The following is a 12,500-nucleotide window of genomic DNA, read 5'->3' as shown; positions in this document are numbered from 1 at the left end:
TTCATTTCTCTCTCTGTTCTCTTTCTCCCTTCCTCCATTCTCTCTCTTTCTCTCACTCCCCTCTTTCTCTCTCTCTCTCTCTCCCTCTAAATAGATCATCGGCCCTCCTGGATCTCCAGGCCCTCATGGTCCCCCTGGCCCAATGGTGAGTTGACCTTTGACCCTACACAGAGTTCAACAGCAGCAAACATTTCCCTCCCTCACAGTCCCCCTGTTTGCCATTGCACAAGTGCAACCACAGCCCTGCTGCACCACACAGCTAAAGAGACAGATGGGGCAGGAAGGGGAAATGTCTGTTTGGTTAAAAACAGATAAGACGTCGCCAACCGCGACATTGTCGGAGCAGAGAAGAGACTTTAGCGGCAATTTAGTGCCCATAACAGGCATTGATTGTCCTCATGCTGTTCCTCAATAACAGTCTGTGCTACAAAACATGTTTGCATAAGTGAGATAAACAGTTCCGTAAAACTTGGACCGGTAGATTAGATAGCAGGTGGGGTTTCAAGTGTCATGGAGCCGCCAGCGTTTGTCCTCACCTGGGCAGCTCCAACCTGCAGGTTATGTCATGTGGTTGCCGTGCAACAGAGCACCTGGTGGAACTCTTGTGCGTAGTGGCCACTGAAAGTTTTTGTGAAAACATTCAATTTCAACACTACCTCCCTTATTCAGTTCCCTAGTATGTTGGAGGAGAACTAACACCTCAGTTTTTTAGTGTTTGCAATCGCTGGCAGAGAACAGAAAACAGTTTGCAAATGTTTACTAACACTTGCCAATGCTTGTGAATTTGAACACACCTCTGGACCTGTCTGGCAACAGACATGGATCTGACCTGGGTTTGGTCTGGATATAGCCTGAGTTTGACCTGGGTTTGACCTGGGGTTGGCTCACCTTGGCTTTGGTCTTGGTCTGGCCTGCATGTGCCCTAGGTTTGGTCTGGATTTGGGTTTGGCCTTGGTTTGGTCTGGGTTTGGTCTGGGTCTGGCCTGGGTTTGATCTGGGTCTGGCCTGGGTCTGGGAGCGAACATTGGCAAGGAAAAGGAAGAGTGAGTTGATGTGGAGCTAGCTTTAGCCTCGCTCAAACTCCTCCACGAGACCCCCTATGTTTACGTTTCCTGGACCGGCTGAAATTCCTTTCTGTCAGTGTGGCTGAGTTTGTAGGTCTCGTTGATTTAGCAATCTCTGGGAATACGCTGATAAAGATGTCTGGTTTGCAGGAACCGATGTCCAAAAGTTCTTGTCGGGTAAACTGTTTTTACCGAAAATACTTGAAATAAACAATCATATTACCACTAATTTGCAAAATCCGGAGAGACATGATGCGTCCGTGCCGCCATCTTGGATCTTGACATGTCTCCTTGTGTGTTTTCCAGGGCCCTCATGGATTTCCTGGACCGAAGGTAAGTCCCTTAACCACAAGGAGAGTGCACTTGACCGCCAGTGCTATTAATCCCCACATGCATGCTGGCCAATTATAATCAGTAATCAAATTAAAACTCTCATTACCTTAATACACTGTAATCTAGCGACTCTAAACAGATGACATCATGGTCACATGACCGCACTGACATGGTGAACCAGAGACATCTACTCAGCTTCCACAGATCAGTTTGCTCATTAAAGGGTTGTACTGTGCTGTATGTTTAGATGATGCAGACCCACACTCACATGCTACCTTAAGGCAAACGCACACTGAAAACCTTTAAGCATCTCCCAAAACCTGAAATACATCTGGAAAATGACAGCCCAAGAGGCTGCAGCAGGTGTGTGAGTGTGTGTGAGTGTGTGTGTGCGGCGTGCCTGCGTGTGTGTGTGTACACGTGAGCCTCCTGCCTCGAGCGCCCCTCTCCTGAGCCGACCTTTGCCCTCTGGCGTTTAGGGGGAGCCCGGGATGCATGGCCTGAAGGGAGCGCGAGGGGAGGCAGGGCACAAGGGGGACCGCGGACCTCTGGGGCTCCCCGTAAGTAGCCGACAGCCGCCAGGCCACTCCATGCCATGGCACGCCACAGACATGCATCTGGGGGGCTCTGCACCCCTCCTCACTCCTCCTCCTCTCTCCTCCTCCTCACTCCTCCTCCTCTCTCCTCATCACTCCTCCTCCTCTCTCCTCATCACTCCTCCTCCTCTCTCCTCCTCATTACTCCTCATCCCTCATCACTCCTCATCACTCCTCCTCATCACTCCTCCTCCTCTCTCCTCATTACTCCTCCTCCTCTCTCCTTCATTTCCTCCTCCTCTCTCCTCATCACTCCTCCTCCTCTCTCCTCCTCTCTCATCACTCCTCCTCCTCACTCCTCCTCCTCTCTCCTCCTCCTCTCTCAACACTCCTCCTCCTCTCTCCTCCTCTCTCCTCATCACTCCTCCTCCCTCATCACTCCTCTCTCCTCCTCCTCTCTCAACACTCCTCCTCCTCTCTCCTCCTCTCTCCTCATCACTCCTCCTCCCTCATCACTCCTCTCTCCTCCTCCTCTCTCCTCATCTCTCCTAATTACTCCTTTATTTTAGTCATCTGTTTCCCTGACACATGTATTTGTGTCACTTCCTTCCATTTACTTTCTCTTTTTCTTCTCTTCTTCAATCTTTCCTTTTGTTCCACCTTTCCATGCGTGCATTCTTTTCTTCTCATCTTTCTTCTCATCTTTCTAAGATCTTTTTCCAATCTGTTCTTTCGTTCCTTCTTTCCCTCCGTCTCTTGTTTTTCCTCTACCCTTCCCTAAAACGTGTCTTTGCTCCAAAGCATCAAGTCCTCTGGTCTGCCATATTTTCCACTAACTTCCCTCTCAGAAGCGTTCATCTGTTAGTGTCCATGTGTGTGTGTGTGTGTGTGTGCGTGCGTGTGTGTGTGTGTGTGTGCGTGTGCCTGTGTGTGTGTGTGTGTGTGCGTGTGTGTGTGTGCGTGCGCGTGCGATGCGTGTGTGTGTGTGTGTCTTTGTGACTCCTTGCATTCTCTTCACCCTCAGTCTTGCCTGCTTGTGCCACCAGCCAGCTGGTCACCCTAAAACACACAAACACACATTCACTTGCTTGTCTGTTTATCACTTTGTTTGTTTGTTTGTTTGTTGGTCTCATGCTCCCTCAGTAACAGCGTTGACGGTATCTCTGTGTTCATCATGTACTAATCCCCTTGTTCATGTCACTCATCCCCCACGTAACCTCACAGGGAGCGTCTGGCTTGGACGGCAAGCCTGGGATAAGGGTGAGTTTCACCTGGCACAGTTTCATGCCCCTACCCCCCTACCCCTACCCCCCACTCCCTACTTACCCCCCACCCACCACAGATACCCCCAACCCCCCACCCTCCACCAGCAGCTCCCCGCCCACCGCATTGTTCTATGTCCATGAGCTCATCTACAGCAGAAGTCAGGGGCTGAAACCTTTCATGGATGTCCATTCAGCTGTGAGGCTCTTCTGATAGTACTTTGTGTACATACATTCATATACAACATTAGTAGTGGAAGAAAAAAAGCAAATTACACACATGAATGGAAACAAAGAGGGCAAAAGGAAGCCTCAGAATCAGACTCTTCCAGGTCCCTTTCTTTGTGTTAATGAGAGTGTTATTAACACAGTATTAACATCAACTCATCCATTAACATTACCGTTGCTGTTATTCTCATCGTATCGTACCTGTGTGTCTGTGTGCACTGGGCATGCAAGTCATGGACAGTTTGTTGTTTTCTATTTATTTTCTATTCTGTTATTTTGTTCGAGTGAGACAGAATGCTATAGCAATGCAGACACAGAGACCAGGTGTGTGTTTGCCCTTTTGGAAAGGCACACTCTGTGTATTTGACACCGAGGGTTCTTTACACCTTCCAGTTTATGGGTTGGTGCTGGGCAAGCCTGAACACTGAACACTGGCTGCCGTCTGGCAAGACGTGTGTCCTTGTGTGTTTACTGGGAGGATGTGTGTATGTGTGTGTGTGTGTGTGTGTGCGTGTGCGTGTGCGTGTGTGTGTGTGTGTGTGTGTGTGTGTGTGTGTGTGTGTGTGTGTGTGTGTGTGCGTGTGTGTGTGTGTGTGTTTTTTATTTTTACGGAAGAATCTGGTAACGTGAATCCTCTTGCTCTAGGGAATGGATGGACCAATTGGAGTGTCAGGACCCGCAGGTCCAAAGGGAGATGTCGTAAGTTAAATAGGCATAGTTATATAGCTAACAGTCCTATGTAAGGGATAATGTATAGAACGCCGGTCATTATGGGGAAAATAAGTCCCGACAGGGCGAACCGGACCCCGACGCGCCAGCGGAGGGGTCTTGTTTTGCCCTGAAGGGACTTATTTTCCCATGATGACCGGCGTTCTATACATTATCCCGCTTATTATACGGCTACTTGCCAAAACGAAAAAATAAACTCCATGATATGTCTCTTTACACTTATTTGTTACCGTTTCGTCGTGGCTTTTGCTGAGAAACAAATAGTTCGCAACACACGCTGAACTTGAATCAAACATTCTTTAGAACACAGCTGATCAACCGTCTGCTTTCACTTTTGAATGAAGTTCCAAGCACAAACTCCGTTGCCATTGACAGCGGTCATTCTTGTTTTCAGAGGTCCTTTCCCAAGAAATAATGACCGCTAGAACTTTCGGAAATCCCATTGAAGTCAATGGAGCATTCTACTTGCATTGTGAAGAGCCGTATAATAAATATATATATCACCAATATATCCAGTACATGCACAAAGTGCATGCTAGAGGAGAACAAACTGCACCGACTGCATTGTGTGCTACTTTATATTAAAGTGTTGTGTTGTCATGGTGACCTTGGTTGTTGGTCACTTGTTGCTGATGGTGATCTGTGTTGTCGTGGTGACCTTTAGTGGTCACTTGTTGGTAATGGCGATCTGTGTGATCTCTTGGTACAGGGTGAGAAGGGGGCAGACGGGGAACCTGGGATAAGGGGACCATACGGTCTACCTGTAAGTATTGGACACACACACACACACAGTGAGATTTACCTGTGTGCGATCTCTCTCTCTCTCTCTCTCTCTCTCTCTCTCTCTCTCTCACACACACACACACACACACACTCTCTCTCTCTCTCTTTCTCTGTCTCTGTCTGTCTCTCTCTGTCACACACACAAGCAATAAATCATAAACTAACTTAGATGATGTGCGTTCCCTCACAGGGCTCTCCTGGAACACCTGGACTGGATGTGAGTTTCATTTAAATGTTCTTTTAAGAGTGCCTTTAAAATGTTGTTGTACTAGCACTAGATGTGTGTGTATGCGTGTGCGTGCGTGTGTGTGCATGTGTGTTTGTGTGTGAGGCGTGTGTGTAATCAACCAGTTGTATTTTACAGGGCTTACCTGGTTCAGCAGGCGAGAAAGGCGACATTGGGGAGAGAGGAGAGAAGGTGACCCGGATGTGATCAGTAGTTTTAGGACTGATCCCTTGGCCAGATAGAATCTGATTCTGGAACTGGACCGGTGCTGATCCGCTGCTCCGCTGACTGGCCTGATCCGGGCTGGTTCTGTTCCAGGGTCAGATTTCTACCTGGTTCAAATATGTCAGTGGACCATCAGTGCTTAGGAACAGGGCCTTCAACATCCATACGGAAATAGAAAATAGACATAAAAGTATCACAATTCCAAAATGATGCAGACATTATGTGCAACTTCTGGGGTATGCCACACATAACACAGCACAACACAGGAAGTTTGCAACTTCTGTAAAAACTCCTTGGTTAACAGGACCTTTGAGAGAACATCGACCCAAAACGCTTTGAGCTGTTCCAAGTTTCACTGAATTGGCAATTAATTAATCAACTAGACAGTTTTATTCACTCTTAAGCATTTTTCATCCCGTTATGTGAAACACTGACATGAAAGTCATCTTCTTTTTTACCCACAATTCACTATGAAAACAACAAGCTATTGTTTTCTGTAAGAGTGCCTTTGTGACAAGGCAGTTAAGCTAGCAGAGACGATAAAACATGGTTATGACCATATAACCATGTTTATTATCTATTGTTAAAGGCATATTAGGAATAAATCAGAGCTGATTATAGTCCATTTTAGAGACATTGTGTTGTGTTACAGATAGTCCATTGACAGTAGGCCACAGACTGACTTGGTTTTTGCTTGTTTGCTTGGCATTAGCTTAGAGCACTATCTCTCTCTCTCTCTCTTTCTTTCTAATATAGCTAAATGCTGTGCATAAGCCTGTTTCTTAGATCAATCACACACTTCTGGCATCTTTATACTGTTTAACCCTGTAGTACAAACACACACACACACACACACACACACACACACATACACACACACATGATCCATACAGCCATGAAATATATTCCCAGTATAAGCATGCGTTATAATCAGGGGCGGACCTACGTGGTGGCCAGGGGGGGCCACGGCCACCATTGGTCAAAGCTCCATTTAGTGAAAATTAAAAAAAAAAAAAAAAAAAAAATGATGCCGTTTTCGACGGCACTTTGTCAACACTTTGCAAAGCAGGGACTGAACCAATTAGGCTACTGCACTCTATCTACGACCATTGGCCCAGTCAGGAAGTGTAGCCCACTGTTGTGATCAAATCGTGCTAGGCCTAGTGCAGCAGCAGCAGCAGCGGGACAATTCAAGTCATCTGTTAAAAACACTTGACAGTAGACTACTACTTAACCTCAGTAACAACAGGTGAGTTGATGATGATTTGGAAAATTAATGCTAATAAGATGTTAGAATGTGTCACGAATCATAGCCAAGTGAGCTGCGTTGGGCTGTCCTTAGGTAGGCTCTGACATTGATGTGTGGGGCTGATCAGAAATAATCAGATGCCCGCGCTAACGATGTTACAAAAATATTTCAACAAAATTCCCGTGAAATGCTAGCATATTAGGCACATATCTCCGGATGGCTCCAAGAAAAGTAGGCTAATAGGGCCTAGCCTAGGCTACTTTATAAAAAACATAAATTGCTGACTGCTTGTGGTTCTTGCCATAGCTGGTCAGGCAGAGGCAGGCTGCTTTGCCTGAGTTCTTTGTTACATTGCTCCAGAACTGTTCATCACAGCGAGATGAAACCTTATTTGCGTGACAGAAGTGGGGCTTTCCAACGAGACTAAACACTTGCCTGTGCGATCAAGTATGAAAATAAAAAATAAAAAATCATGAAAATAAATCAAATTGATTCATATTTACAGTTCACCTGCGCACCCATTACTCTCGTTTGAATTACTCGAGAACCCATGATCGCATAGATATGGCAAGCATATCAGAAGAAAGAGGAGACAATGGGCTATCTATTAGGGATTTGCACCGACGTCACGTTCTGGCCGGTAACTATGGTAACCCAGCACGCGCGGCCATATTGGCGATACTCAGTGAATGAAGTACAATGGAGTATTATGCACTTTGGATATCTTACGTGATTGTAGCCGTCTCTAAACAACAGAAAAGCTCATCAAAATGCGTCTAAGATGCAAAGGCATATAGGGCAGGACTTGGACCACAAGAAAAGGCGCAATATTTCGAGAAATTACGGACTATTGGCAGCGCAGATCCATATGAGTTGGGTGAGGGAGACGAAGTACCAAGTTCAACCACAAGCGCCCCCCTTCCTCTGATAACTTCTGGCATTATTGTCCCTTCTCCCTGGTTTTTTAATAACTTTTGGAAGTCGATACCTACACCAGATGTTTTTCTCAGTCTGACCTATTGGTACAACTGTTCATAATCCAACGCTATCATGTGTTTCTCTATGGCAAAGTATGTTCATAATGCGGTTTTGAGATCCCAGCAAATTCCTGCATGGCATCCAATTCGAGACTCACATTGCATCCCAATTTATTCGACAAAGAAACACCTTTTTGCCTTGACTTTGTTCATGACAATGCAGTAAAAAGTTGTTTTAGAATCATCATAAGTGTACACAGAACGCAAACACAGGTTCAGTCAGGTCAGATCAGTTCGTGTCACAGATATGGAGCACAGAAAGGGCATTTTTCATTACTAAATAAAAAAAATGGCATTCATTTCTGTAAGGCGCACACCAAATTTCTAAAATTGCTCAGCCCCAAAGCCCCCCTTCACCATGGTTCTTATATTGCCAGATTGAGGGCAGTCTGCCCTACACATACATGGAAGTCATGTCCAGCTGACAGATACATTTCAAAATAAGAATGGTATAATACGCTTTTTGTCTTTGTATTTAAACATTAAAATTAAATCAATGCAAGTATTAATATGAATTGGTGGCAGATATGGGTAGCCTAGGCTGTTCTGAAAAAATATAGCATGTGCAAATGGCACTTACAATGACTATAATAAATGCTTATAACTAAAGGTAGTAAAAAAAGGCCTTAAAACAGTCTAGGGTTCTAAGGGGTTCTTAATTCAGATCCATGTTACTTACAGCCAAGTACTTGGAGTGGGTATCAGAAAGAAATATCTGCATACAATATTTGTAGTATTTATAATTGTTCTTTAATTTGAATAAGACTGATTAAGTAAGGTGCATTATCATAATGTACTTTTTTATAGCATTGGCCTATTTATGGAAAATGTGTTGGACTGGACAACAAACTGACCTGTGTATCAGTGTTGGCTTTACACAATTTATTGCCATTATTAAAATAGGCTATCCTAATCTTTAAAACTTTCTGAGTAGTGTTGGATTCTCTGGTTGTTGCGTTGTGTTTTAGTTTTAATGTCTGTATTGAAGATGGTCAATAAAGCTTGACGGCGGGATCAGGATCGGCGATTAGATGATGATTTATTGTAGATGGTACAATAATGAATAACAGAACACAGGCTAAGTCTCAAACAGTAAAACAGTTGTGGTTGTTATTAGAAGCGGCTGCTGAGCCTTCCGACAGAAGATGCTCTTCGGGTCGCTTCCTCGATCCGTCTCCGTGTCAAAACCTAAGACAAAGCCTGTTATACTAAAACATACAAACGTCAATCATGCCAACGTGGCAGGTGCCAAGCAGTGTACACAACCTGGCCCTGGCCAGATGGAGATACTAGCCCGAATAGGCAGACATGCTGTCTCCCTCGGCCCATGTTATCACTGATGTTCCTCTGATGTTCCTAAATATCGGCCTGTATGACCTTCCTGCTGGTACACAGGCCTAAGGCACAGTTATGAACAATAATATGGACCTCTCCCTGTTGTATACTACACACAGAAGTAACATATGAACACATCAGAATACAGTAAGAATACCCCAGAATTCTACAGTAGTTAGTAGTTTTAATTCCCAAGTGCCACCCCAATAAAAAGTCTGGACCCAGCTGGCCCCCCCTATAAAATAATCCTGGCTACGCCCCTGGTTATAATATTGGAACACGCTGCTACACAATAAAATGGCAGTTTCGACATTTTAGCACAACATTTTCAATTTTCTAACAGCATGATTTGTCAACATTCATGACATTTGTTTTCACATTATCATATATTGCAGATTTATGGAAAGTGTTCAAACTATCAAAACTGCTCCTGTGCACCATTTGGCATGTCATAGACAAGGACATTTCTTTTCATGTTCCTGCATCTCGCATCAAGCTTAGTGGTTTTGCTTGAGACCGTTATGTAGATATACTGTATGTAGCCACCCACATGCATTTAGGCTGAAGTGTAAAGATGCTAGTTGTGGTAGGGTGTGCTGTGTGTGCTCGAGTAATGTTTATATATATAAATAGATACTTCTTCATAAAACTGTATCCCTTCATTCATTGGCATTATAATTAGGTTTGTTGGCTCTGTTCATTATGAAATGTCATGCAAATGATTTGATATCATTTTTTCATTCTCCATGACTTTCAATCAGCCATCTCCTAGCCATGTTCATTCTCAACCAATCAATCAATCAATCAATCAATCAATCAATCAATCAAACCAATCAACCAATCTAAGTTGGCTTTCTTTCCAGGTTATAATATCTTACAAAAGTTAAACAGTGAAAACTACACATGTGGAATGCTTGGACTCTTTGGTATCGTGTGAAAAAGGGATACGGTTTTCATAGCTTAATTTGATTTCTTTGTTTGTAATACATGTTTGTTTGTATGATTTGTTTGTTTTGTGTATGTTTCCAGGAGAGAGTGTTGTGATTGCGAGTGATGGCTTTATATCGTGTTCTGTTACCCCTGACAACCTTTCTCTTCCCTAATGCCCTTGATGATGACCCTGTCTGTACCTTTTCTCCCCACCCCTTCCTCGCTCCCTCCATTTTGTGGGGAGGACCAACCACTCGTCCTCCTTTTCCTTCTGATTCCTTCCTTCCACTCAGAGGTGGAAAGCTCCGGCTTCAGAAAGTAAAAGTCCTATCACATATTTGTTCCAGCCATTCACTCAACTAAAGCACAACTCTATGGCCAGGTAGATCAGCTAATCAGCTAATCACCTGTGTAAAGTGCATATGTTATGTTGGGACATGGTAGGGTTTTACCAGAGATGTTTTAAAAAAGTAGATTCCAATCTTCACAAGTAGAGCCCCACCGATAAATCAGGGTGCTAATATTATCAGCCGATATTAGCTAAAAGCTTGAAATTGGTGGGCACTGTTGATCTCTTCCAGCGTTGTGCAGATCTGGCTGGACGTGAGGCATGTTTGTAGGCAAGATCGAACGCGGCCACTTTGTAGGCTATTGTAAGATTCAGCCAGATCTGCACAGCGCTGCAAGATCGAACGTGGCCACTGATTTGATGCTACCTGAATGCAAAGTCAGGCAATCCACTTCCTTCAGAAACAGGTCTTTTTATAACCTCTCTGTACACTTTTAAAGTTTACAATACTTTGGTTTGTCTGTAAGGACCCTACCCATGCTACTACCACCAAAGTGTAAGGCTATTTTGAGCCTCGTCAGTGGTTTGAAAATAGCGATTTATTTTGACGTGGCTCTATGCTCCATAGCGATGTGTTATAAACCATTTAATTGCTAATACAAATGGCCTAACTCAAAACTCTGATTAACGTAATCTTGCTCCCAAACGAAAGTTTGAACTTGTTATCATCCATAAGTAAACCTCAGGTTGTTTTAACCCCGTATCTTTCTTTACACATTATGCCGTCCAACTAAAATAATGTTGCTTGAGTGGTGGCTAACTTGATTGTTAGTGTATTTGTAAGCTTATAACTAGCGATGATTTAAAAAAAAAAAAAAACACACACATTCACAATGCATTTACACCTAAACAGAAATTAGGAGGTGTCCTCATTTTGGCCTATTTGTCCTCACTTTTAGACACAACATGTCCTCCTTTTCAGAGTCTGGTTGGCGGTCACCCTATTTCTGTTAACGGAGTGTAAAAAACACTAAAAAATACCATCATTAAGCATAAAGTACATACCCTAAAGTTATCATGGTAATGGTGTTTGTCACAGATAAAAACAAAGACATGAAGCTATTATTCATAATAATGCTTTCATCATTTATTGTTTTAAGAGCCTTTAATTTGAATACCAAATAGTTTGGCCTATTTAAACACAATGTCCCACCTTGATCAGAACTTTTCAATATGCTAAATACAGTACTAGCATATGCTATATGCTAAATACTAGCATAGTGCATTGTGTTTGCTAAAAATTAATATTAGCTGATTTATTATTTAACGGTTTTTGAAATTCTAAAATATTGAAATCGGTCTTTAAAATCTAAAATCCCATAGGATTCTATTCAAACAAAAAACATGTAATGGCTAACTACCTTTAGCTTATGTCATATTTATCCCATAGAAATCCATTCAAACAAACAATCAAAAACAAACAACAAAAATAAACGTTTGGTCTCCTGATGGGGTCAAGGCACGGAGACCAGGAGCCCTTTTGTTTGAATGAAGTCCTATGGGATGTAAGCTAAAAGCTAGTTAGCCGTTACACTGCTAAGATTGCCATCTCCCCCATTAGAACATCTCTGTTTCTACTTTCTGAAGGATCAGTTTTCCAGCTCTCTAGTCTTCCTCGTCCTCCTCGTCCCCTAACGGTCACTCTTCCCTCCACTGCTCCCCAGAGCGTGGTGCTGTGCGTTTAATCCTTACCTGTAACTACGGTGTTATCCCAATCCCAACCCCAATTTTCTGATTCAGTGAGGGCGACCAACATACTTTCCAACAGGTATCGATGGAAAATTAGTGTTTCACTAGCGTGAATGTGTACATTCTGATGATGATTTTTATTATTTTTTTTTTTTTTCATAATTTCAATTATCATTTATATTGATATTGTTATTAATCATCATTTATATTGATATGGTTAATCATCATTTATATTGATTTGGTAATTCTATATATTGATACTTCTTTTAAAACACCTTTTTTTCAATTTATTTTTTTCAACAGTTTCTTAATTTCCTATATTTCCCAGCATGCCCCTGCTCCTATTCAGTATTTACATCCTACATTTGGTACTTCGGATGACCTCTGAGGTCACATCAGGTCTGTCAGAAACTGACTGGGAGCCCTGCACACACACACACACACACACACACACACACATGGTCGCCCTCACTGACACACTGACCGACCCATATGAACTTCTCAGTTGTGATTGGAGAAACTCTT

The 12,500-nt window shown here is 43.2% G+C and overlaps 2 protein-coding genes and 1 long non-coding RNA gene across 10 annotated transcripts in view; 1 reads left to right on the top strand and 2 right to left on the bottom strand.

Moving 5' to 3' along the window:
- LOC121690252 (C-type mannose receptor 2-like) overlaps nt 1-12,500 on the bottom strand; it is a 1,098,322-nt gene that overhangs the window by 751,025 nt on the left and 334,797 nt on the right. The window lies entirely within an intron of this gene.
- LOC121690247 (collagen alpha-1(XXV) chain) overlaps nt 1-12,500 on the top strand; it is a 211,598-nt gene that overhangs the window by 193,896 nt on the left and 5,202 nt on the right. For 5 of the 8 annotated variants that reach the window (XM_042070701.1, XM_042070698.1, XM_042070695.1 and 2 more), the window contains 7 exons: nt 95-145; nt 1,371-1,397; nt 1,877-1,957; nt 3,158-3,193; nt 4,069-4,122; nt 4,862-4,915; nt 5,126-5,152. In XM_042070701.1, coding sequence (XP_041926635.1) covers nt 95-145; nt 1,371-1,397; nt 1,877-1,957; nt 3,158-3,193; nt 4,069-4,122; nt 4,862-4,915; nt 5,126-5,152 — 330 coding nt within the window. Of the gene's footprint in view, nt 1-94; nt 146-1,370; nt 1,398-1,876; nt 1,958-3,157; nt 3,194-4,068; nt 4,123-4,861; nt 4,916-5,125; nt 5,153-5,299; nt 5,640-12,500 lie in introns of those variants that run through there. The other 3 variants (XM_042070702.1, XM_042070703.1, XM_042070700.1) reach the window with 3 other exon arrangements.
- LOC121690299 overlaps nt 8,243-12,500 on the bottom strand; it is a 9,159-nt gene continuing 4,901 nt past the window's right edge. Inside the window, exons 2-3 of the long non-coding RNA XR_006025033.1 lie at nt 8,868-8,872; nt 8,243-8,316 (exon numbers count right to left, since the gene is read on the bottom strand). This is a non-coding gene — a long non-coding RNA (uncharacterized LOC121690299). The remainder of the gene's footprint in view (nt 8,317-8,867; nt 8,873-12,500) is intronic.

Source organism: Alosa sapidissima, chromosome 18, assembly GCF_018492685.1.
Source record: "Alosa sapidissima isolate fAloSap1 chromosome 18, fAloSap1.pri, whole genome shotgun sequence".
Lineage (NCBI taxonomy): Eukaryota > Metazoa > Chordata > Actinopteri > Clupeiformes > Clupeidae > Alosa > Alosa sapidissima.
This window is presented reverse-complemented; position numbering and strand designations above follow the sequence as displayed.